Source organism: Musca autumnalis, unplaced genomic scaffold (genome assembly GCF_047663935.1).
Source record: "Musca autumnalis isolate F117 unplaced genomic scaffold, ASM4766393v1 scaffold_4, whole genome shotgun sequence".
In the NCBI taxonomy this organism is placed as follows: domain Eukaryota; kingdom Metazoa; phylum Arthropoda; class Insecta; order Diptera; family Muscidae; genus Musca; species Musca autumnalis.
Genome location: NW_027411977.1, coordinates 119813328 through 119839474, shown reverse-complemented (window position 1 = coordinate 119839474; position 26147 = coordinate 119813328). Strand labels below are relative to the sequence as shown.

Here is a 26147-nt window from a genome sequence, read left to right as displayed (position 1 = left end):
TCAATCTTTCTTAGATCACCATGAAGTCTGTCTAGTAGAGTTGTGTACTTAATTAATTAACTAACCAGTTCAAAGGAACGATTCACTACAATGAACGAGTGAAACCATATTTATCATCGTCATTTGGATTATTTCGTTCATTTAGCATCTCTCTGCTAGTTTATTATGTTTAACGAGTGTTTGTAGTTCCTTCAGGTCAGCGAAATGTAATATTTAAAGAAAATTAGCCAACGTATGAAATCAACAACCTGGTTCCTTTGGTGAAGGGAACGAGACTGCCCAACACTGTTGTGTGGACAATGTTATAATGTTGACTTACGTTCCCTGAGCTTTTGTATGCAGTGTTAAACTTAAAAAAAACTTAGTTTAAAATGCCGTTCAAACTTGCGAAAAAAATAGGTCCCAAATCATTGATCTTTCACTCGTTGATATTTAGTGAACTTCTCTACGAAGTGGTGTCCTAGGACTCGCCATTCGAACTCAACGATAAACAGAAAATCCCATGTCATTGAGCTAATATGAATCGGGGTGCAACCACTGATATGATATTCGTTCCTTTACTTTTTGAACAAAATTGTATTAGAAAGCATTTAGCTCTTTTGCTAGTTTTATTATTAAAAAGTACTGCAACAGGACTTTAATTTAAAATCATACTACCCTCGCAAAAAGAACTCATTACAAATGTCCTTACTAAGCCTTTATTTCACCAAGGGCATGTCTACAAAAACAATTAGTTAATCTTAGGCTACTAAAGGTCCTAAGTACTTATTCGTCGACATTTAGTAAAATACATATTTATTTCTGGCGATATGTCCTTGTTAAAATAATAGGTTAGTAAGGATATTCGTAATGAGTTTTTTGTACAATTTTTCCTACTAATTATTATTTTCTCAGTAGTAAAATTCGATAACAAATGAAAGTGGAAACGCAAAATGTTGAAATAAAATTTTAAATACAATTGAAAAATGTCTTTGACGCCGAGATGACTTAGCGAATACTTCATTTTGGCCGTAAATTTACGGACAATGTTTTTCGTAGACTAATGCATTTAGCGATAATTGTTGCTAGTTTTATTATTACGGGTGATCCAAGTAGAGGTCATGATGTCATGTTATTATTATTTTTTTTTGGTATTGTTTATCATTTCATCGTGGAAAAATGTTTGGAAATCGTAAAAATTTATTATGGAAATTCACGTTCTTCACGAGGAATGTGTTTCGAGCCAAATTTTGTTCAGCGATAAGGCCTATTTCTAGCTGGATATGTAAAAAAGGAAAGTAGGCACTTATTTATTATTGTCTTTTTAGGACAAAGGCCATTATTTATGAAAGTTTTTAATTAATTAATTGAATTAATCGAGCTAACATTTGAGTTAAAAGCTATCTAAGAAGATTCAAGAGGTGTCACAACGGTTTCATTTTAGAAGGCAAAACTACTTAGTTTACTCCTTACAAAATAATGAGTACAGTGACACACAGCATGTTTGTCCGACTACAAATACGAGGGTTGTGTGTTCAAAACTCAAAGTCGGCACGCGATTTTTTTGTAAACGAAATAACGAAGAGTTTTTGGTGCACATACAATAAGCGTTTAAACAACCCTTACTGTTCGTACGCGTGGCACAGTTTGTTTGCCTACAAATCAGAAGTTCGCATTAGGGATAGGTAATCAATCGAAAGCAATAATCGATTTTGATCTAAAACTATAAATGCGATTTTTCGGTTTAGCGATTATTTCAGTTTTCTTAAAACTCGACTTTCGAGTTTTTCATAACCGCAGAAAATCGATTCTAATCGAATATTCGTCGATTTTCTAGTTTTCTTTTGAAACTGTAAAACCGTCAAGTCTAATAATCTATGGCCAATCTCGAAAATCGATCACAAGATAATCGATTATGCGATTTTCCCTCCAGATAAAAGTCGACTAGGATTTTTAGATTTTTGACTGCAAAAAGTCAATTAATCGATTAACCGAAAGCCGACTTACCTATCCCTAGTTCGTATGATCAAATCCAGCAGAGAACGAATAAAAGTATGGGGTGCGTTCACCTCATTCACCTCAACTGTTCTAAGAATATACTCGGTGCTCTTGAAGCAAATTTAAATGGAAGGTGTTTACACCTGGGAAGTTTTTGCAGATTTTGAAACTACAATGTTCATAGATGAGAAAAATCAAAAAACAAAAAAAATCGCCGGCGCGTTTTTAAATAAATCGCGATTCAAGTTGACATTTTAAGGGTTTGTTTAGGTTTTTGCGATGTTGCTTGGAAACCGCAAGTCCTATAATAATGGGACTAAGGAAAATGTTGTAGCTATCAAAATTGTCTACAAGTTTGACCTGTAAGATATTTTCGTAGGTTTTACCATTTTTGAGATATAGAAGTTCAAATTGGGACAATGCATGAAGGGTGCGCCTTAACTAACTTTTAATGAAAAACGCTTACACAGGGGACGTTTTTCTGAATTCTGAAACAACAATGTTCATAGATGAGAAAAATCCAAAAACAAGAAAAAATCGCTGTAGGGATTTTGAAATAAATCGCGGTCAAAATTCACATTTTTAGGTGTTTTTTAGGTTTTCACGATTTTGCTTGGAAACCGCAAGTCCTATCGGAATAGGACTAAAGAAAATGTTGTAGCTGTGAAAATTCTCTACAAGACTGACCTTAAGTTTTTTTTCGTAGGTTTTACCATTTTTGAGATATAGAGGTTCAGTTCAAATTTTTAGGTTTTTATCTTAAGTCTTCAAGATTTTGCTTGAAAACCGCAAGTCATATCAAAATGGGACTAAAGAAAATATTGAAGCTGTAAAAATTCTCTACAAGACTGGCTTATGTAACTTTTCCTAGGTTGTACCATTTTTTAGATATACAAGTTTAAGTTGGGAATTTGCACTCATGACATTGTTTTATAAGGGGGCGATACAGAATTGAATTGAATTTTAATTGTCCCAATTTGAACTTCTATATCTCAAAAACACTAAAACCTACGAAAATGTTATAAAGGTCAATCTTGTGGAGAATTTTCACAGCTACAACATTTTCTTTAGACCCTTTTACATAGGACTCGCGGTTTCCAAGCAACATCGCAAAACCCTAAACAACCCCTAAACATGTCAACTTGAAACGCAATTTATTTAAAAAGCGCTCCAACGATTTTTTTGTTTTTTTGATTTTTCTCATCTATGAATATTGTAGTTTCAAAATCTGCAAAAACTTCCCAAGTGTAAGCACCTTCCATTTAAATTTGATTCAAGACCACCGTGTATAACATAGACATATTTTCAACTTCAGTGCGGCAAACCCTTTTTAAAATAATGAATTAGCAGGGTGTTTTGTAAGAAGTTACGACTACCAAAAAGTACTATATTTTTTGCTGATTTGTTTGCTAAGTCAATCCATATTTCTTTAAAAAAGATCTCGGCGAGAACGTAACCTTCAATGGCGTCCATTATTGTGCCATAATGGCCGACTATTTGATGCCTGAAGATGAAGATCCTTTTTCCTGTGGGGGATATGTAAAGTCTAAGATGTATGCGGATAAACCCGCTTCGATTGGTTTGGGCATGGTTTGGGGCAAATGTTCCAGTTGAAATGTTCCTACGAGTTATCGAAAATTGAACTATACGGACAAACCGTCTAAGACGTAGACGCGACCAACATTTGATAGACATAAACTTTAAAAAAATAAATGACCAAGAATGTTCTTTCAAACGATAATAAACATTTCCCAATCAATCTGTTTTTTTTTTTTAACTGGGAACCTCAAAATGGATCACCCTTTAGAGTCTCCCTACCAGTTCAATGCGTTTGTAATATGTGTTATTTCCGTTAATATTTGTCGATCGATGGTTAACTTGGAAAATATCCAACAGTTTGCATAAAATTTGAAATCAACATTTTGATTACCTACCTTCCACACAGATATTATATATAAATATGTTATAATATTGAAATAACAATATGCCTGTTCCAGAACCTGCAAGAAACTACAGTTTTCTACTTCGATAACAATTTTCCTTTATGTTATTGAAAAAATAGAGAAGATTAGTAGATTCTTGCAGTACTGGAACAGATCAAATGTTTATTGTGATTGTAATTATTCCTGTTTTTGTATGTTTCCATTGGCATGCTATTCATTTAAAAATATCCTTCTACTAGAAATTGTTTTTTGGAATGGAAATGCACTTTCTGTATTTTTCCCTGTAATTACAATTTCTATTTGTAAATAAAATCTTTGTGTTACCTTACCTCAACCCCCTGCAATTGTTGCAAATAAAACGCATGATGCATTCTCTGCAGCATTAAAAAATCGCATGATTGTGTCTGTAAAAAAAACCAAAAAACTAATGCCATGCCATATGCATATTTTTGGAATTATTTATATAGAATTTATTGGTTATACATATTTAGAATAATTTACTAAAATAGTTTATTTTTTCTCTTTTTTTACCTATTTTTTATGCCATATAAAACTGTATTATTGTTGATGATGATGGTATTGTCTTAAACTGCTTTTTGACGCCTGCTGTGCCTCTGTAATGCCAACATTTTTCCACAAAAATCAAATCGTTGGGCTATTGATATGTCGGAAATGAAAACACCAACAAAATCTCAATTTGGATTTACATAAACGTTATCGATCGATCACCATCAAAACCATTTGTATTTCTTACCACCACACCATCAAAACAAATAATAATAATAACACCACCATTACCACCATAATCACTGGTATCATCACCTGAATTTGTTTCGAAATGGCATCGTTCGACAAAAAAACAAAAATCCTGACACCAACAACCAACCATCACAAACACAGTTTGTGTCCAGTGGCCCGATGGTAAGTTTAGAATTTATTTAGCTTATTTTTTTGTATGTTTTTGTTCTTCTTCATCTTGTTTTTTACGGCTTTCTTTCTCTATTGTTTTGTGTATGACAATATTTAATTACATATGCGAGTATAATATAAATATTGAATAAAATTCTTTTGAAAATATTTAATAACATAATATTATATTTTTTAATATTATTTTTTGTTTTTTTAAATTGAAACATTTTGTTCATGAAATATTTACATTGAATAATTTCATATAGTGTGTGTTACAAAATTAAAACAAACAAACAAATTGGTATTATTTTAGACGTGTTTAGTCTTTATTATCGAACAAACAGAATATTCATATAAAACAGTTACTAAATGTATTATTTTTTAGAAATACATATATGTATTCCATATACATAACTACATATAAGTAATAGATATGGTGAATACGACATTTTATGTAATGTTTAGATATAAATATGCATATATAATATTTAATACATAATATTTAATTAAAAAATATAGAAAAAAATATATATAATAAAATCTTATCATATTTGACAACAATATAGGCAAAGTAAAGCCTATATTACTAGATTATAAGTATGTGAATAAATTTATTAATATTTTATTATTGTCAGTAACATTTTTTATTTTTTGTAAAATTTTTGTACAGATTATATTGATTTATTTATTTTTATAATAACATTAAACATGGAAATATTTTTTATACTCATATTTAGAAAGTATTTATTTTCATTGAGGCAATGGTCAGTTTTTCACTGAGAGAGAGAGAGTTGGGACATCCTTGCCTCTCTTTCCATCAAACAGATCATTACGACAAGGAAAATATCCTTTTGTAAATCTGGATAATGTCTTGATTATGCGCCTACATGTATTGGCCGTAAAAAACCTCCTAAACTGCTACACATTTCGAATTTCATATTTTCGGAAAGTTGGACACATTCATGAGCACATTCATGAGCACATTCATAGAGTCTTATAACATTGTTCTAGCCAGAATTAACTTTTTCGCCGTCTAGTTAGATTGGTCCATGATGGGGATTTCCGAGTGAAATCTGACACTTTTTTAAAGTGGTTTTTGATTTCTTTTATTATATCCTACAGCACTATGTGGGGAGGGTATTATAAGTTGGTTTTGGCAAAAAAGTTTGTAACGCATCGAAATAATGGTCGTTGACCCATACACTTATGTACACAAAATTATTGTCTCGACGAACGGAGACGATCTGGCTATATGTGTCCGTCCCTCCGTGTGTCCATTTTGATAGGATCGTCACAAAATTTTGGTGGTTAATCCCAGAGATTCCAGAGAGGAAGAAGCATATTTAGTTTCGTAATAGTCGGATAATATTCAAGAGTCAGAATGGTCGAAAAACTTATGTGGACAAAAATTCAAAGTTTTATACTTATGCGAATATCTCCGCTTTTAGTAGTCGTATTCCTTAAGGAGAGCCCGTGATGTTGAAAAAGACGTTGGGATATCCCAATTTCCAATTTATGGAATTTTAGTTCCATGTCAGATATTTCTGCTTCTGTTGGACATATTCCCAGGAGAGAACTTGATAATGAATCTAAACCATCTGAGCTTTAAATTGATACAAAATGTGGCATTTATGGTAAAATAAAATAGTTATTGCAAAATAATATTTTTAAGTTTTTACTTTAATGACAAATACCCCTGCTTCCATTTTGGTATATTAAGGGCATGTAAAATGCTAATCAAGAAGACCAGCAAAGCTTTCAATCAGTACAAAGTAGATGTCGACAGTAGTCAAATATAAAATTAAATATTAATTATTTTAGTTCACTTCGCCTCAAGACATTTTGAATAAAAGCCAGATAGATTAAAACTTTATTATCCCCTAAAAGAAATGTTTACGAGTGAAAGGCTTATGCACAGGAATAGTGGTGTAATATATCAGAAAGAGTCTATAGAAGCACCCTTTCTTACAAAAAGGTTCTATAGAAACACCCTTTCTTACAAAAAGGTTCTATAGAAACACCCTTTCTTACAAAAAGGTTCTATAGAAACACCCTTTCTTTCGGAATGGTTTATAGAAGCGCCCTTTCTTCAGAAAGGGTCTATAATAGCACCCTTTTTTAAGAAAGGGTCTATAGGAGCACCCTTTCTTCAGAAAGGGTCTATAATAGCACCCTTTTTTAAGAAAGGGTCTATAGGAGCACCCTTTCTTTCGAAGAGGTTCTATAGAAGCACCCTTTCTTTCAGAATGGGTCTATAGAAGCACCCTTTCTTTCAGAATGGGTCTATAGAAGCACCCTTTCTTTCAGAATGGGTCTATAGAAGCACCCTTTCTTTCAAAAAGGGTCTATAGAAGCACCCTTTCTTTCAGAAGGAGTATTTTGAAGCACCCTTTCTTTCAGAAGTAGTATTTTGAAGCACCCTTTCTTTCAGAAGGAGTATTTTGAAGCACCCTTTCTTTCAGGAGTATTTTGAAGCACCCTTTCTTTCAGAAGGAGTATTTTGAAGCACCCTTTCTTTCAGAAGGAGTATTTTGAAGCACCCTTTCTTTCAGAAGGAGTATTTTGAAGCACCCTTTCTTTCGGAAGGAGTATTTTGAAGCACCCTTTCTTTCAGAAGGAGTATTTTGAAGCACCCTTTCTTTCATAAGGAGTATTTTGAAGCACCCTTTCTTTCAGAAGGAGTATTTTGAAGCACCCTTTCTTTCAGAAGGAGTATTTTGAAGAACCCTTTCTTTCAGAAGGAGTATTTTCAAGCACCCTTTCTTTCAGAAGGAATATTTTGAAGCACCCTTTCTTTCAGAAGGAGTATTTTGAAGCACCCTTTTTTTCAGAAGGAGTATTTTGAAGCACCCTTTCTTTCAGAAGGAGTATTTTGAAGCACCCTTTCTTTCAGAAGGAGTATTTTGAAGCACCCTTTCTTTCAGAAGGAGTATTTTGAAGCACCCTTTCTTTCAGAAGGAGTATTTTGAAGCACCCTTTCTTTCAGAAGGAGTATTTTGAAGCACCCTTTCTTTCAAAAAGGGTCTATAGGAACACCCTTTCTTTCAGAATGAGTATTTTGAAGCACCCTTTCTTTAAGAAGTAGTATTTTGAAGCACCTTTTCTTTCAGAAGGAGTATTTTGAAGCACCCTTTCTTTCAGAAGGAGTATTTTGAAGCACCCTCTCTTTCAGAATGAGTATTTTGAAGCACCCTTTCTTTAAGAAGTAGTATTTTGAAGCACCTTTTCTTTCAGAAAGAGTATTTTGAAGCACCCTTTCTTTCAGAAGGAGTATTATGAAGCACCCTTTCTTTCAGAAGGAGTATTTTGAAGCACCCTTTCCTTCAGAAGGAGTATTTTGAAGCACACTTTCTTTCAGAAGGAGTATTTTGAAGCACCCTTTCTTTCAGAAGGAGTATTTTGAAGCACCCTTTCTTTCAGAAGGAGTATTTTGAAGCACCCTTTCTTTCAGAAGTAGTATTTTGAAGCACCCTTTCCTTGAGAAGGAGTATTTTGAAGCACCCTTTCTTTCAGAAGGAGTATTTTGAAGCACTCTTTCTTTCAGAAAGAGTACTTTGAAGCACCCTTTCTTTCAGAAGGAGTATTTTGAAGCACCCTTTCTTTCAGAAGGAGTATTTTGAAGCACCCTTTCTTTCAGAAGGAATATTTTGAAGCACCCTTTCTTTCAGAAGGAATATTTTGAAGCACCCTTTCTTTCAGAAGGAATATTTTGAAGCACCCTTTCTTTCAGAAGGAGTATTTTGAAGCACCTTTTCTTTCAGAAGGAGTATTTTGAAGCACCCTTTCTTTCAGAAGGAGTATTTTGAAGCACCCTTTCTTTCAGAGGGAGTATTTTGAAGCACCCTTTCTTTCAGAAGAAGTATTTTGAAGCACCCTTTCTTTCAGAAGGATTATTCTGAAGCAACCTTTCTTTCAGAAGGAGTATTTTGAAGCACCCTTTCTTTCAGAAGGAGTATTTTGAAGCACCCTTTCTTTCAGAAGGAGTATTTTGAAGCACCCTTTCTTTCAGAAGGAGTATTTTGAAGCACCCTTTCTTTCAGAAGGAGTATTTTGAAGCATCATTTCTTTCAGAAGGAGTATTTTGAAGCCCCCTTTCTTTCAGAAGGAGTATTTTGAAGCAACCTTTCTTTAAAAAAGGGTGTATAGAAGCAACCTTTCTTTAAAAAAGGGTGTATAGAAGCAACCTTTCTTTAAAAAAGGGTGTATAGAAGCAACCTTTCTTTAAAAAAGGGTGTATAGAAGCAACCTTTATTTAAAAAAGGGTGTATAGAAGCAACCTTTCTTTAAAAAAGGGTGTATAGAAGCAACCTTTCTTTAAAAAAAGGTGTATAGAAGCACCCTTTCTTTAAAAAAGGGTGTATAGAAGCACCCTTTCTTTCAAAAAGGGTGTATAGAAGCACCCTTTCTTTCAAAAAGGGTGCATAGAAGCACCCTTTCTTTCAAAAAGGGTGCATAGAAGCACCCTTTCTTTCAAAAAGGGTGTATAGAAGCACCCTTTCTTTCAAAAGGGTGTATAGAAGCACCCTTTCTTTCAAAAAGGGTGTAAAGAAGCACCCTTTCTTTCAAAAAGGGTGTATAGAAGCACCCTTTCTTTCAAAAAGGGTGTATAGAAGCACCCTTTCTTTCAGAAGGAATATTTTGAAGCACCCTTTCTTTCAGAAGGAGTATTTTGAAGCACCCTTTCTTTCAGAAAGAGTATTTTGAAGCACCCTTTCTTTCAGAAGGAGTATTTTGAAGCACCCTTTCTTTCAGAAGGAGTATTTTGAAGCACCCTTTTTTTAAAAAAGGGTATATAGAAGCACCCTGTCTTTCAGAGATGTTCTATAGAAGCACCCTTTCTTTCAGATAGGGTCTATAGAAGCACCCTGTCTTTCAGAGAAGGTCTATAGAAGCACCCTTTCTTTCAGAAAGGGTCTATAGAAGCACCATTTGTTTCAAAAAGGTCTATAGAAGCACCCTTTCTTTCAGAAAGGGTCTGTAGAAACACCATTTGTTTCAAAAAGGGCCTATAGAAGCACCCTTTGTTTCAAAAAGGGTCTATAGAAGCACCCTGTCTTTCAGAAATGGTCTATAGAAGCACCATTTCTTTCAGAAAGGGTCTATAGAAACACCCATTCTTTCAGAAACTGTCTATAGAAGCACCCCTTCTCTCAGAAATGGTCTATAGAAGTACCCTTTCTTTCAGAAAGGGTCTATAGAAGCACCCTTCATTTCAAAGAGGTTCTATAGAAGCATCCTTTCTTTCAGAAAGGGTCTATAGAAGCACCCTTTATTTAAGAAAGGATATATAGAAGCACCCTTCCCTTCAAAGAGGTTCTATATAAGCACCCTTTCTTTCAGTAAGGGTTCTATAGAAAGGATCTATAGTAGCACCTCCCTTTCAAAGAGGTTCTATAGAAGAACCCTTTCTTTCAGAAAAGGTCTATAGAAGCAACCTTTCTTTCAGAAAGGGTCTATAGAAGCACTATTTGTTTATTAGTAGAGGGTCTATAGAAGCACCCTTTCTTTCACAGAGGGTCTTTAGAAGCACCCTTTCTTTCTGAAAGGGTCTATAGAAGCACGCTTCCTTTCAGATGTCAAAATAGGGTACTGGAATTTTTTTATTAGAACTGCTTGTAACTATTGTATATTCTTCTACTCCGCATGCTCTAATAAGTTTGTGTTATAAACCCCCCATTTTATATTCAGATAAAATACTACTCTGTAGGTATACTAATTTTGTATAAGTAATGAAATATTTATTGAAGACATACTGTTGAAGCAAACATATTCTGAAAAGAAAATAGGTTATTATGCAATTATGGAAAAATATATATGGTCGTTCCAACAATAATTTTTTCCACGATAGCTTAGTATTGTGTTCTTTACGAAATATTTACGTTCTTGAAAACTAAGACTAAGTAATTTGGATTTATTTTAATAAAATTTTAATATGTAAGTAAACATTTATTAAACTGTAGATAAAAACAAACAAATTAATTTCAAATCACTATAGATCTTTTTTAACAATTTGTAATATAGAATTAATTAAGTTTATATGTATATTTCCACTTTATTTGCATAATTGACATTATATTCCCTATTCCCCTCTTACAATAACTACACCGTAACGTACCATCATTACTTACTACTTATTGATAAAGGTTACCGATTACCTGTGGCTACGTGGCCATTTATTGGTGCCCCTGTGGGTGTGGGTGCGACACCTTTAACAACGGTGCCAACAGGAGCGGTACCAGCAACAGCCACTGCATTAGCAGCACCAGCACCACCTACCTCCATTGTATTAGCACGGCCGTCAACACCACGACGAAGGTATTTTTCCATACGAATGCTAACAATTCATTAAACCAAACTTAAAATCTTACTTTTTGAGGCTTAAAAGCACAATTCATTAAGAAGAAAAAGAAGATGGAAAAACATGACTATCATACCAAAAAAAGAATTGGTTTTAGACTAATATCAATACAAACAGAATAATTTGAATGCAAATTTTTGTATGCATTGCATCATTATTAATTCGAACGCCCGCCACCCCTAACCCTAATCAGATTGTTTTAACTAATACAAGTGTTAACAGTATTAAATACTTATTTTTAGATTAAATAAAAAGAACAAATTATTATAATTGTATTATATATTTAATGACTATTGCTTAAGGATGGATTATGGCCATGATTAGTTATGCGTTTCCTTTTTACTTTCTTGGATTTGATTTATGAAAGAAAAACCTAGTAAATTAAGTTAGAAATGCTTAAGAAAAGTCGATTGTTTTGAAAGTTGCGTATGTATTTTGAAACGTATATATGTATATTTACAACTTGTATGGTATGACGACGATTTTTTGAATATATATTGTAATTTTAATTATTTCCACATACAAATAAGACTGTGAAACCTTTAAGTGTTCTTTTTCAGAATACTACATATAAATATTTTTTGTTTTGTATTTTTGTATGTATTTCAATTATTCATGCCTTGAATGTTTTCGTTAGATTTTATTTATTTTCTTAATTTATTATTATTTTTTAATTATTTTTATTGAATATAATGATAGTCCAGTTCTACACAAAAAAACGCTGTTAAATGGACTTGAAATTTCAGTAAACAGAAAGATTCTGAAGCTATTTTAGCTCTGTTCCTTTACATTCAAAATCTTCAAGTTTTACCACTTTAGTTTAGTAGTTTACAATTTTCGTCGGTTTTACCGTTTCCACAAGGAAAGGAACAGACCATTTGTTTTAATACTGGTTTTGTTTAATACGCAAAATATGCTGGTATCGGCAAAAAAATAAAAGTATGCAAAAGAAAATTTGATGCCAATATCTGGTTAAAATTACCGATAGGCACCTTATTTTCTATTGCATACTTTAGGGGGTGGCATTGTGTGAGTGCATGCTTTTCAATTACATAGTTGAATTGTGTGGAGAGAGAGAAACGTTCACTGAGAACACGTGTGGGGATGGACAAGTTAAAATTTCAAAAAGTACTAAAATGGTTCCTTTTTGCGGGGAAAAGGTACTTTTTTATTTATGAATTGAAATTATCCTCACGATTAGTGTTAAAGTAAGCGATCTCCTCTTTTAAACATGTACGCAAAATGTTGAATCGATATCACTAAAATTGCAAACCTCTAAGCTGTAAACACAACCAACGTTTGAGTAAAGTTTTGTGTTATTTCTGGTAGATGCATAAATGACAAAGTGTTGTCAAGTTTAATTTTTTCTTTATTCTTCTACCAGAAATGACACAAACCATTACCCAAACGCTTGGTGTATTTTCAGCTTCAGATGGACATCAGGTGGATTATGTCCGAATAGTAACTACATCGGGCCACTCTTTCGGGTACCACCAATACAAAGTTTGGAAGAGTGCAGTCTAAGGAATCATCTGGAAGCTTCCACATATCGATTTACAGTTTTTTTTTCTATTTTGGAAATTTTTTGAGCTCATTTTTCGTAAACTTTTTTAAATGTTTACTTATTTTCAAACATAAAGTTGAAGCCATTGTCTCAAGATACAATTTTTCTTTTTATAACTTAGAAAAAACTTCGTTTTCATGCCCAAAAAGTGGAAATTATTGAAAATTCATTTTTTTATTTTTTTTTTTTTTTTTTTTGATTTTTTGGCCTGTAACAACAAGATCGCTGACATTTTTGATCCAATTGTAGCCAAGGCAATAATTAAGAAATCTCTAGTACATCGCAAAAGCATTGGAACGCTCCTTCAAGCAGTTTCAGCCTTGGGAATTTCCAAATGTTGGTAATTTATCAATATTTTCACGAAAAATTTGCCTTCACAAGGCCAAAACTGCCCGAAGGAGTGTTCCAATGCTCTTGTGATGTACTAGAGAATTTCTAACAATTGTCTAGGCTACAATTTTTGTAATAGTATTGAATCGAAAATAGGCCACAAAATATCAAAAAAAAACCTGACAAAAAATTTTAAATTTTCTGCATTTTCGCCCATTAAGATGTTCAAATCGCCCCACACTGGTGTATACCTATAAGGGTTATGACTTTTTGACATTATTTCTCAAAATGAATTCCTGTTAGCCAAAAATAATGTTCATTCCATTTAATTATTAAAAAAGGTCACGCACAAACAACATTGAAAAAAATATTTATTATATTTATTTATTTAATAATATTAATATTATAGTAGATATAATATTAATATGAAGAAGTGACTAGCATTAGCTGCAGAGGCCATCTGCAATTGTTTTTTTTTTTTTTTTTTTTTTTTGAAAAAATACTATGAAACGGATAATTTTTTTCTCAAAAAATTATTTCCTGTTGCACGAATGAATTACCTTTTGCCTATTAATAACTAAAATAATTTTAATTGATATGATATATTGAATAAAGTTATATATGATATAAAATGATACATATATATGTAATGATGGGCGATAACATTGGTGAAAAACAAAAGCTTATGTCATTTTGGTTATGTCGTGTGGCTTTAAAGCTAGTTTTGAGTTATATATGTGCTTAAAGTGACACCAAACATTTTTAAAAGCTTTTCGTGCGTGAGCTTTTTCCATCGAATCACCTTGTAAGTAAATGTTTTTCTTATCTTAGGTAAAAGTTCATCAAAATATGATACAGGAATATGAGGTTGTAAAAAAGTCTTAACCCTAATACGTATACTTTATATTTCTAATCAACTTTATTTATTTCAAAAAAATGTATTTACAATATTTTTATTATTTATATTTATTAAAACTTTAAATGCTATCCTATTTAATTATATATCTATGAATGTCATATAAAACAAAGACATTTAAACTTATAAAAAATTTAAAAAAAAAATTGTTAGAAAAGTTATGAATAATTTTAATTTTGTTGCATTATTTGTTGTACTTATTGTTATTTGTACTCTATTTTTTTTTAATAAATGTATGTGTATTTTATTGTGTGTATGTTCATAATTTTCGCTAATATCTAATAGAAAATATGTTTGCATAATCTAATTCACTTTTTCGACTGGCATGTATTGTGAGCGAACGCCCAAAATATTCACATTAATTACGTAAAACGTTGCACTAAAATTACACTTAAATAGTCATTAGGGCATTATGAAAATATTTGTATTAAATTTTGTCATGAGCGCAGCAAAGCTCCCATTTTATGTAAATAGTCCATTTGACCTACAATTAGAAGGTAAGGTAACCTAATAGCCATTACTAACAGTCCATATGCACCTGCTGCTGCTGCAGAGATACCCATTGAATTGTTATTATTACTGTAAACAAAAAAGTTGCCACATGCAAAGAATAGAAGAAAATCATACAATGGGCTAAATTTCATTCCGCCAAAAAAATTCCAATATAAATTAACAAAATTTCCATTAGAGTAAAAATTTGAGGGAGTATGAATGAAATTTGCAGAATACTTACCCTGAAATGGTGAGGAATCTATGATTTTAAATTTATTTTTATATTTTGAATAATTTATTCAGCTTTATAATCAATAAATATTGGGAATATGAAATGTAGTTTGACTTCAGCGGCTTTATTATATCGACCACGTATTGGAGTTGTGGCATCTGCCTGCTTAAACGTCAATTGTATGTGAGGATTTACCGATTTTTTGGGGATTTGCAAATTTTATCCTTTTCAGTAGTTTTTTTTTTAAAATTTCTTAAATGCTCATAATCACATTCAAATACAATAAAATTTAGTAATTAATTAAAATATTTAATATTGATTTAAATTTAATTTAAACAATGACACTCATAAATTATGTGCTTTTCATTACATTTACCAATGTTTATGTAATATTAAATTCAAAATCTAAATACCAATTACAAATACACGAAAAAAAATAAAAAAAAACATTTAAATATTTATAATGAATGGTACACATTTATTGTTGTATAACACTATATAAATATTATACATAACTACATTTGCAAATCCGCTCAAATAACCACAACTTATTTTTAATTGTTTTTATTGTAACAAATTGAAACAAAATCTTTTCCACTTAATGTAATATTTGTAATTAAGTTACATGACTGCTAATCACAGATTTACCAATAATCGGCAAATTAATTGGATTTTAAATACAAATAATACATAAAAGTTAGCAGAAACAGCTAATTAATTGCTAATTTCCATATGACGACATAGAAAAATAACATAAAAACGTATGGTTAGTGAATGTTGACATTTTAGGAGAGGAAGAGATATAATTAAAATAATGTTATCCAAATACATACATACGAACACATTTGGACACACACACATTCACTGTCCTGAAACTCTAATGGAATACATGTCAATAAGTGTAGCTTAAAAGCGGCTGGGAAATCGTTCAGAAATATTTGCCAGGTTTATTAGACTGATTCTGATTATAACCAACGGTGGCCAGTTTTGCGAAAAAATGTGTACCCTCAGTCTTTAGGCTAGAAAGGGTATATCAAAAATATTGTCAATTATTTCATATTCCATTTCAAAATAAGGATAACCTTTTTTCCCGGAAAGCTGATTATGTTATCTGTCGATGGAAATATCTCTATCCGTTCAATAGTTACACAGTTTTGACCAGGAATAAAAACGATTTTGAACCAATGTGCGCCCGACTTTTTGTTTTTAGTACAACAAACATGCTATGTCTGGCCCATATTGATGCATTTTGAAGCTAAGTACTATGACATTATTCCATGTTTTAAACATAACACTGCGGTGTAGTGTTTTTATAGTCGGATCCGCCCGACTTTGATTATTTAATTACTGGTTTAATAAATATCACAGTAAATTAGAAAAATAGTTATGAGTTCCGGTGAGTTTCACTATCTAAAATGTATCAATTTTTAATTATAGAAGTTTCAATAGACATCAGTTGCAATAAGCCGAAAATTATTTTTTTCGTTGATTCATAATGTCAGAATATAGTATAGGGTCACTTACTGGCGTTTTGGACCTATAGTAAAATTTCATGGCGAACAAATTTGTAGAATATTTTGATCTGATACGATCAAATTTTAAAGGAAATTTTAATGATTTTTGGAAAAAAGGACCAAAGAGACGGCTTTTAATGACCCGCACGAGGGTTAATTTTTTTAACAAAAATATTCCTCGCGTTCGTGTCAGTAAAGTTGCCAAAGACACCTTATACCTTAGTGCAAGGATTCCAAGAAATTGTAACTCAAATGTTTATTAAAATTGTTAGTTTTTTTATATATTTTTGGAGTTAAGATAAAATATAGAGTTTTTATGTATTCTAGGACCTATAGTAAAATTTTATGGCGAACAAATTTGTAGAATATTTCAATCGGTTACGATCACATTTGATGACCCGCATTAGGGTTAAACAGGTAAAAAGTCGTTAAGTTCGGCGGGGCTAAATATTTTATACCCTCCACCATAAAATAGCCTTAATTAAAATGGAATAATTAGTTTCCGTCCACAATCTTAGGTGGAAAAATTTTTCGACCTCGTATGCCAATTATCGAATTTAATCTAAAAAATGTGTTCAGTCAGGTGAAATGTATCACATACTGGGCTATATAAAAGTGTGGACATATCTTTACAATTTTTGGTGGAAAAGTTTTATTACAGCAGGCAACCTCAAAAGTCAATTTACGGGTAGTTCCGTCAAGCAATGTAGATAAAACCCTCAAAATACCGAAAATCGGGAGGTTCCGTTATATGGGTGCTAAGTGAAGTTTCGTCACCGCTGAGAACCTCAAATGTCAAATTACAGCTAGTTTGATTAAAAATCGTAGCTGAAATCCTCAAAATACCGAAAATCGGGAGGTACTGTTATATGGGGGCTATACCAAAACATGGACCTATGTCAATGTCAAATTACAGCCTGTTTGGTTAAAAATTGTTGCTAAAATTCTCAAAATACCGAAAATCTGGAAGTACCGTTACATGGGGGCTATACCAAAACATGAATCTATGTTGACGATTTTTGATGGAGAATATTCATGGCCACTGAGAAGCCCAAATGTCAACTTACAGCTAGTTCGGTTACAAATTGTAGCTAAAATCCTCAAAATTCCGAAAATCGGAAGGTACAGTTATACATATGGGGACTATACCAAAACAAACATTTTTTTTGGAATATAAGTTTGTTGATCACTAGGAACCCTAAATGTCAAATTATAGCCAATTCAGTTTGAAAAGTTGACTAAAAACGTCAAAAACCCTGAAATCGGGCGGTACCGTTATATGGGGCTATACCAAACGGTGGACCGATGTAGCCCATCATCGAACTTCACCTACCTACAAACCAACGACGCATCTTCCCACAATTTCAGCGTCCTATCTTCATTTTTGTGTATGTTAGAGTGATTACCACAAACGGACGGACATGCATAGATCGACTCAGAAATTAACCCTGATCAAGAAAATATATGGTAAATAACAAAAATGTTTTGCAATCGATGAATCCGAGTTTCACCCTATCAGAATTCGCGAACTGTTAACATATTCTATAAAGTATGACTACAATTCTTTAAAATGAAGTGTTTTAGAAGGGATCCCATAATGTCGACCATTAAAATTAATATTCGTGGAAGCTGTGTTGGCATCAATGTAGAAAAATGAGTAAAAATGGGTTGAAGCCAACAAGTTTTTTTTATGTTCCCATACGATTTCTGGCTTATTCTTACATTTTATAGACCTATCCCCAAAGAAAGAATCACAGAATACTCCATGGGCAACAAGATTGTAGTATATGATTTTTCGATATATCCACACTGCATCCACCTAAAGTTGATGCTGACATTTTGAATCCGGAATTTCGGGGTTTTTTGATTTTTTTTAATAATCCGGACGCGCAAGAAGATAATACTCCAAACTCTTAACACGATTATAGAACTCGTGATTTTACGCCGTTTGATCCATATCTCATGAGTGTGCTCCTTACAGCATCCTAGTAATTGGAGTCGAAAGACCAAAATTTGATGCGTGAATTTTCTTACAAAACCTATTTTTTGCGTGTAAAATTTACAACTGTCATTCCATTTCCGTTGAAACCCGCGTGAATTTAGTTTTTTACGCGACGGTTCTAATGAAGTCTTCCGCGATCGAATCCATCTATTAAAACCGCGGATATAGATACTTTGAAAATCGGAAAATCAACAAAAATATATTTTGACAAATCCGCGTACTAAATCGCGATTTTCTTTCAAATTTTTTACATAAATGGAATCCTTTACTGGCGATTATAATATTTGCGAAAACGCGTGTCATAAAAGAAAAGAGATACGCGAGTAATATGGGTCTTTCACAAAAAATTGAATGTGGAGGTAAATCCGCGGTTCTTGAAGAATCTAATTAAAATTGGTATATTTTGACGTATTTTTGATAGGCGCTGATGAAACCGGATGCGCATCAAAATCGTATGCACATTGCGCGACTTTTACCAACTTTAAGGTTTTTTGCAGTGTATGATGCAACTGGCGGCACACAATGGCCCCTGAGTGAAACATCGAAATATGCATAAATTTTGAAAGAGATTGATTCGCTGTATCCAAAAACGGATGCGCATCAACCGACTTTAACTAATTCGCGAATAACGGGCTTTTTAAATTTAATTTTAATTGAATGATTGTAATTTCAATATTACTCTTAATTTCCTACCCTTATAAGTTATCACAGTAATCAGTTAAACCCTCGCGATGGTAAACCATATGTTTTGATGAAGTTTTAACAGTATACATTCATTATTCTATGGGATTTTAGCAAAATAGTTGGAGAACTCCCAAATATTTTTTCTAATTTTTAGAATCAAACCAAAAAAATATTTGCAACAATATTTTCCAACAATAAGTTTTTCTCTTTAGTTGTTGCTATAATATGCAATTTATGTACCCAATCTCTATACATTTGGTATCATATTTTTCTACGCATTGTCTAGATTCCGCATATATTCTTTAATTTATTTTTTGAGGGTTTGTATGGATTCTGGGACAGGATAATTTGGATGTACTTCAAAATTTTTTTATTATTTGTTGATTTTCCGCGAAAATAATAATAAATTTAATAACTATTTTAACATCTACGAATAGATATGGAATGCTGTTAACGATTTATGCATACATTTTCTCATAACAACAAAAAATATATTTTTAAATATTTTTTCTTTATATGAGAATAAAAACCGCTATAACTTTTGCGCGCATTGGCCAATTTCGTGAACGCGAGCAGATTTGAAACCGGATTTTTTTCCTTTACCTCTATACGAAAAATCGTAGATGTGCTCGCAAAAAAATTTTTTAATTTTTTTCAAATGGAATTGTAAAGGAATTTTGTTATTCGCCATATACTTTATAGGATCGCAAATGATTATCCATACTATAATGGAGGGTATAAAAATGGATAGTTTTTTCGTCATAAATCCGTAAATTGTTTGTCGATGCTTTAAATGGTCGCAAATGATTATTTCAATGCGTTGCAAACGGAAACAGAACATTTGTTCCATAGACCGAACTAAGAAAAGATCTCCAATCCTCTCTGTTTTTCGCTTCGCTTTTTGGAATACCGCGCCTTTTCATTTCTTCATCCACTTGTATGCTCCATCGAAGCTTAAGCCATCCGATTCTGCGTGCACCGCCATGTGGCATGTATTCATACGCCATTTTAGCGGGTTCATCATTGTTCATTCTTATGATATGGCCTAGCCAACGCAATCGTTGCATCTCGATACGTTTAACTATATTAATGTCTTTGTATAGCTGATATAGCTCGTGGTTCATACGACGTCGATATTCACCGTCAACGCAAATCGGCCCGTAGATCTTTCGAAGAATTTTCCTCTCAAACACACCAAGCACTGCCTTATCTGCTTGCGCAAGTACCCATGCTTCTGAGCCATACATTAGCACGGGCAGTATCAGTGTTTTGTATAGTGTTATTTTTGTTTGACGAGATGTGGCATTGTTTTTAAATTGCTTGTTTAAACCATAGTAGCATCTATTGGCCAATACAACTCTTCTTCTTATTTCACAACTGATGTTGTTTGTTGTCTTTATGGCAGTGTCGAGGTAGACGAAGTCTTTAACTACCTCAAAATTATAGGTACCAACTTCCACACTTGGTCCGAGCTCTATGGACGCTTTGCGCGTCGACACCATCAATTTGGTCTTTTCGCCGTTTACCCCAACACCCACTTTCGCAGATTCTTTTTCGACCTTCCTACAGGTATCAGTTACTTCATTCACTGATCGTCCTATGATGTCTATGTGTCAGCATAAGGAAGTAACATGTGACTATTGGTGCAGATCGTGTCATTTCTTTTAACATCTGCATCTCGTATTACCTTTTCCAGCAAAATGTTGAATAGGTCACACGAAAGGCTGTCTCCTTGTCTGAAACCTCTTTTGATACTGAACCGTTCGTAGAGGTTCTTTCCAATTTTAACTGATGACCTAGTGTCAGTTAAAGTCATTTTACAAAGCCGGATGAGCTTTGCGGGGATACCAAATTCAGACATTGCATGGAATACCTTTGATCGGAGGGGACTGTCGAAAACTGCTTTATAATCGACAAAAAGGTGATATGTGTCGATCTGCATCTCTTGGGTCTTCTCAAAGATTTGCCGCAGGGTAAATATCTGGTCAATGGTGGGCTTGCCAGGTCTAAAGCCACATTGGTATGGTCCAATTATTTCGTGACCATTGGCTGACGTACCATTGGGAGAAGACCTATGCCCCTATAGTTGGAGCATACGGTCTTATCTCCTTTCTCGTGGACGGGACACAGGATGCTCAGGTTCCAATCGTCGGGTACGCGTTCTTCCGGCCAGATGGTGCTAACTAGCTGATGCATACACCTTATCAGCGCGTCGCCTCAGGTTTTAAACAGCTCGGCTGGTAAGCCATCGGCTCCTGCTGCTTTATTATTCTTCAGCCGGTTGATTGCTGTATTACCTCATCTATACCATCTTCTGGGATTGGATCTGTGGTATCATCGTCTTCGCTACTATTAGATACCAGCAGATTGGAAAATGCACCTTCCTTATCCTGAGCACGCTATTGTTACCAGATTACCTTGCTGGTCTCTACAGGAGGATGTGCCTGTACCAAAGCCATCTGTTTGATTTTTCACTCTTTTCGGACTTCATTCTCACTCCTGTACATCTCTATTTGTTCACACTCCCTCTTTTCCATCTCTCTCTTTTTCCTGCGGAAAAGACGTTTCTCCTCTCTCCTTTTCTCCCGATACCTCTCTCGTGCGATATGCGTTTACTGATTGTAAAGTAGCTCTATATGCTGCATTTTTCTCTTAGGTTTCAGCACGACTGTCCTGGTCATAACATTCATTCCTTGGTGGAGGTCTCTGGAATCCAAGTATGGATTTTGCGGCTGTTTGCATGGAGTGGGCAATATTTTGCCATTGTGTTGTTATGTTATCGGGACAAGGAGTGTTCTCATTAAGCAATTGGGCTAGTTGAGTGGAATATGCTGTAGCTATCTGTTGTGTTTGCAGCCTATCGATGTCCAACTTCCGCGTTGTGTCTGTTCGTGCTTTATTTGCAACGTTTAGACGGGTACGTACCTTACCTTTGTTTGCGCCTCGGAACGATCGTACATCCAACACGCTCGATGAATGTCTTCCATCTATCACAACGTGATCAATTTGATTTCTTGTTCTTTGATCTGGAGACAGCCTGGTGCCCTTTTGAATATCGAGATGATTAAATCTAGTACTGCTAACTACCATGTTTTTTGCAGCTGCAAAGTCTATCCGTCTCATACCATTGTCAGATGTTTCACTGTGGAGACTGGGAAATTCAGACTGTTGGGCCAAAGATATTATCCTTTCCAATTTTGACATTAAAATCGCCTAGAATGATTTTAATGTCATGGGCAGGGCAACGGTCATATGTTTCTTCTAAGCGCTCGTAAAATATATCTTTGGTCTGTTCGTTCTTTTCTTCAGTGGGAGCATGAGCGCAAATAAAGCTAATGTTGAAGAATTTTGCCTTTATTCGAATTGCAGAAAGTCTTTCATTCACTGGGGTTAAGCTGGATAACAGATGTTTTAGTCTCCGACTAACTACGAATCCGCAACCAAACTCATGTTTCACGTCATGGCAGCTATAATACAACGCGTCACTTTTAGGTGTTGTTGTGACGCCTTTCCCAATCCATCGTATTTCCTATATGGCAGTAATATCGGCCTTGTACTTTTCAATTACGTCTGCCAATGCGAAGACTGCACCTTCTCTATAAAGAGTGCGAACATTCCAGGTGCAGATTCGCAGAATCGCATATGCATGGTAAATCGTATAAATTGTCATGCTCAACAAGCTTCAAGCATTTCTGATAATCATGGTTTAAGATATAAGTTCGATTTTAATCTTTTATAAATTTACCAAATACTTGGCTGCTACTATTGTAACTACCACTGTAAATATGTAGCTACTATTGAAGTTAAATAATAAATAAAATAATAGTTATATGTTCGAACATCTATTGGAATATAATTTAAGTATAGTCTAAATGTTTGTTTTACTTTAAATGTTAATTAGTTTAATACGTTGTACTATATACATATGCATATTAATATAAAAGCAAATTTTCTATATTCTAATAATAATATTGTGTATGTTATGTTCCATTAGTATTACATATTTTTTGTAGTAGTAATATTGAATATGTTTATGTTTGTATTTCATCAGTATTTGGTTATTGTCTTATTGTTGTTATCGTTATGAAAATACACATTACATATGTAATTGTTTTTTTTTATCGAATTACGTTATCAATGTGTTTGTTTTCACTGTTTTTAATTGTTGTTTCAATTGGACTTTTTGTATTTTGTTTGCTATTTTGGTTTCTTTTCATTATTTTATCTTTATCATAATTATTATTATTTTTAATTTTTATTATTTTTTCTTGGTTCTTTGTGGATCAAGACCAACAGTACATAAGCATCTAAATACATAAATGCATTATATATATACTTGTCGTAATAAAAATGTATGAAATTAATTCTGTAAATATTTCTGCAAAATGTGATCACAATGAAAAAAATATGTACCTACAAATTTAGAAAATGTTGCCTTTGTTTGATTGATTTATTTTGTCTTTCTCTTTGTTGAAAAAATAAAATATCAAAATTTTTTCCAATAAAATTATAGGCTGAAGTTCTAAATGTAAATCGATCCACTTTTGTATTATGGTTGAAAGAAAAACTTTTAAATGTTATTGTCTTGTCATTCAAATTTAGCACAGTACACATTAGTCAGCATGAATCATGACAGTCGTTAATTGCAAGGCTAAGCTGAACAATAATTTCTCTAATATTTAAATAATTATTTACACATTGTATTCCATAGATTTAGAGATGAGAAAAGGGTTTTAGTTGTTTGTCTTAAAATTGCGCTGACAGTCATAAAAAGCTGATAATGTGTACTCTCTTTAGTTATGTTGTAATGAAAAGTAAATAACAAGATTCAAAACGAATCCATCTAATTAATCACCTAATCCTTGATAACAAGTTAAAGTAAAATCTCAAATATTTATGAAGACCTTGAATATGGTTCACACACAACACACATTTCCTCTGTAGGTTGAACCACATGAGTCTACTATTTTTAAAATTTTGGAAATTTTTTTTCCTATATTAATTCGCAAAAAAAATAAAAATAATAGATTCCCGCAGGTTCTGGAACAGTTCATGTCAAATACATCAAATTGGATCGATTTTATTCTAGAATTTCCTCTAATTTATTTATAGAAACTTATTAAGCAAAAAATAAACAATAATAGAACAAAAAACTAACCGCATGCCTTAAATGGTCTTTTTTCTTTTCTTTTCAATATATACTTTGTTTGGAATACACCAAAAAAATGGCATTAATTTGCAAAAAAAAAAAACGAAACAAACTCGCACACCACCTACAACACATCTTGTCCTGGTAATTGGGGAACCAAACTTTAAACAATCACAATACGTGTTTATCACTACTTCGACAACAACAACTACATAACTCTCTCTCTCGCTCTTTGTCTGTCTCACTATAAACCTCTTTCCTGTTTTGTTATATCCTTTGCTGTGGAAATGTTGCATTTTATTTTTGATCTGAATGTAATGTCAATGTTTGTTGTTGTAACAATTCCAAATAAAATCAACATATTTCCCCACAACAACAACAATACCAATACAATACACAACACATACACTGACACTGACACACACACACCATACAAACCAATGAACGAAAAAACACTTAATTTTGCAAACGGATACGGACACAAACAAACATGGAACAACATTACCAACCAAACAACAATCCTCAACCAATGATGTCCCCATACAGCCGCTGTTGCCGCTGCAGCTATGCGCGGTGTAGCCATACAACGTGGACATGTCGGTATGGTCGGTGCTCCCTTCAATCCAGCCCTGGCTGCAGCAATATCCGCCCAACAACAGCAACAACGACAAGCGGCCGCTGTTGCAGTTGCGGCTGCCCAACAACAACATTTAGGCCTCCAACAAGCCCTACAACAGGCCCACCACCAGCAATCACATCAACAGCCACAGGTTGCTGCAAATGCTGCTGCAGCTGCTAACGCTGCAGCAGCTGCTGCTGTTCTACAACCCAGTGCCCAACAGCAATTACAGACACTGGCCCAGACGGCCGCCACAGCCGCACCAAATCCCCAACAATCGGCAATGGCCGCGTATGCCGCACGTTTAGGTACAGCTCAACCGACAACACAACAACAGCAACAATCAGCTGCTGCTGCCTCAATGGCTGCGGCCGCAAATGCCGCCGCAGCGGCTAATGCTGCAGCAGCTGGTACCACACTGCATGGATATGCACCGTAAGTAGTTTGAAATATTATTATAATGTGTATTAAGATCTTTTTTATTTGTGGTTTTTTTTTTCATTTTTTTTCGTAACAAATAGAATTTATACTTATTTTTTCACTCTTTTTCATTTCGTCTACAACGTTGCTAGAGAGAATGGAGAGAAAGCAATATTAATTTTTTCTTGAAATTTGAGAAAAGAAATTGATGGTGTAATTTTTGTTATCCAAGGAAGCGGTAATTTTTTATGAATTATCGTGATTAAAAGATACAAAGGAAACCGATTGAAGAACAATACCGAATGTATTTCGAATAGTTGCGGGTTTCGATTTATCGGGAAACGAATTATCGCGTTTCTACAGTATAACCACGTTTATTATACATATCATCTCCATGGTTTACAGAAAAATAAAATGTTTTAAAGACTTCTCAGGCAATATCCCCCTATCTCACAGTTCCTATAAAATCCACGTAGTCCCTGCAACCCTGGGGTTTCATCTAAGATTTATAATATCCTCAAACCAGTTTCACAATATTCTTTAAAATTATCACAGGCTAGTTTAATCAATTTAACCTATTTACTTTAAATTGATTTACCATATTGTAAGGGTTCGATGGATCATTTTTATCATAATTGCAGGAAAAGTTAAAAATCTTATAGAGCTATCAGATACTATCATAACGATACGATCAAAAATATGTCTAATCCAAAAAATGGTTTCAAAACCCAAGCAAGTTTGGATGAAATTCGTTTCAGTCCATCTGGCTTTCTGGTGCGCACGATAATAACCCAATTAATCGATTTGGTCCAAACTTTGACACTTGTTCAAACTTAGATCAATTATGTAGATGGATGACATTTTTTTTAAATGATGTGCCCGTATTGGTCCTTACCGAATTGGTCCATACATGTTACTATTTCTCCCAGGCATAGATCAGGTTTTAGTATAGACTATATAGGTCCACTCCTACGGCTACCTCTCACACAAAATTTCGAAAATTTTTGCAAAATTGCATTTTAAGACTAGCTCTTGTCC

General features: G+C 33.5%; 1 protein-coding gene across 28 annotated transcripts in view; it reads left to right on the top strand.

Moving 5' to 3' along the window:
- Rbfox1 (RNA-binding Fox protein 1) overlaps window positions 1-26147 on the top strand; it is a 699789-nt gene that overhangs the window by 629132 nt on the left and 44510 nt on the right. For 21 of the 28 annotated variants that reach the window (XR_012412218.1, XR_012412217.1, XM_073980548.1 and 18 more), the window contains 2 exons: window positions 4821-4841; window positions 24617-25124. Coding sequence is in view for 26 of the 28 variants with exons in the window: in XM_073980548.1 (XP_073836649.1) it covers window positions 4821-4841; window positions 24617-25124 (529 nt within the window). In the remaining 2 variants the exon portion in view is untranslated. The remainder of the gene's footprint in view (window positions 1-4820; window positions 4842-24616; window positions 25125-26147) is intronic. The other 7 variants (XM_073980545.1, XM_073980539.1, XM_073980533.1 and 4 more) reach the window with 1 other exon arrangement.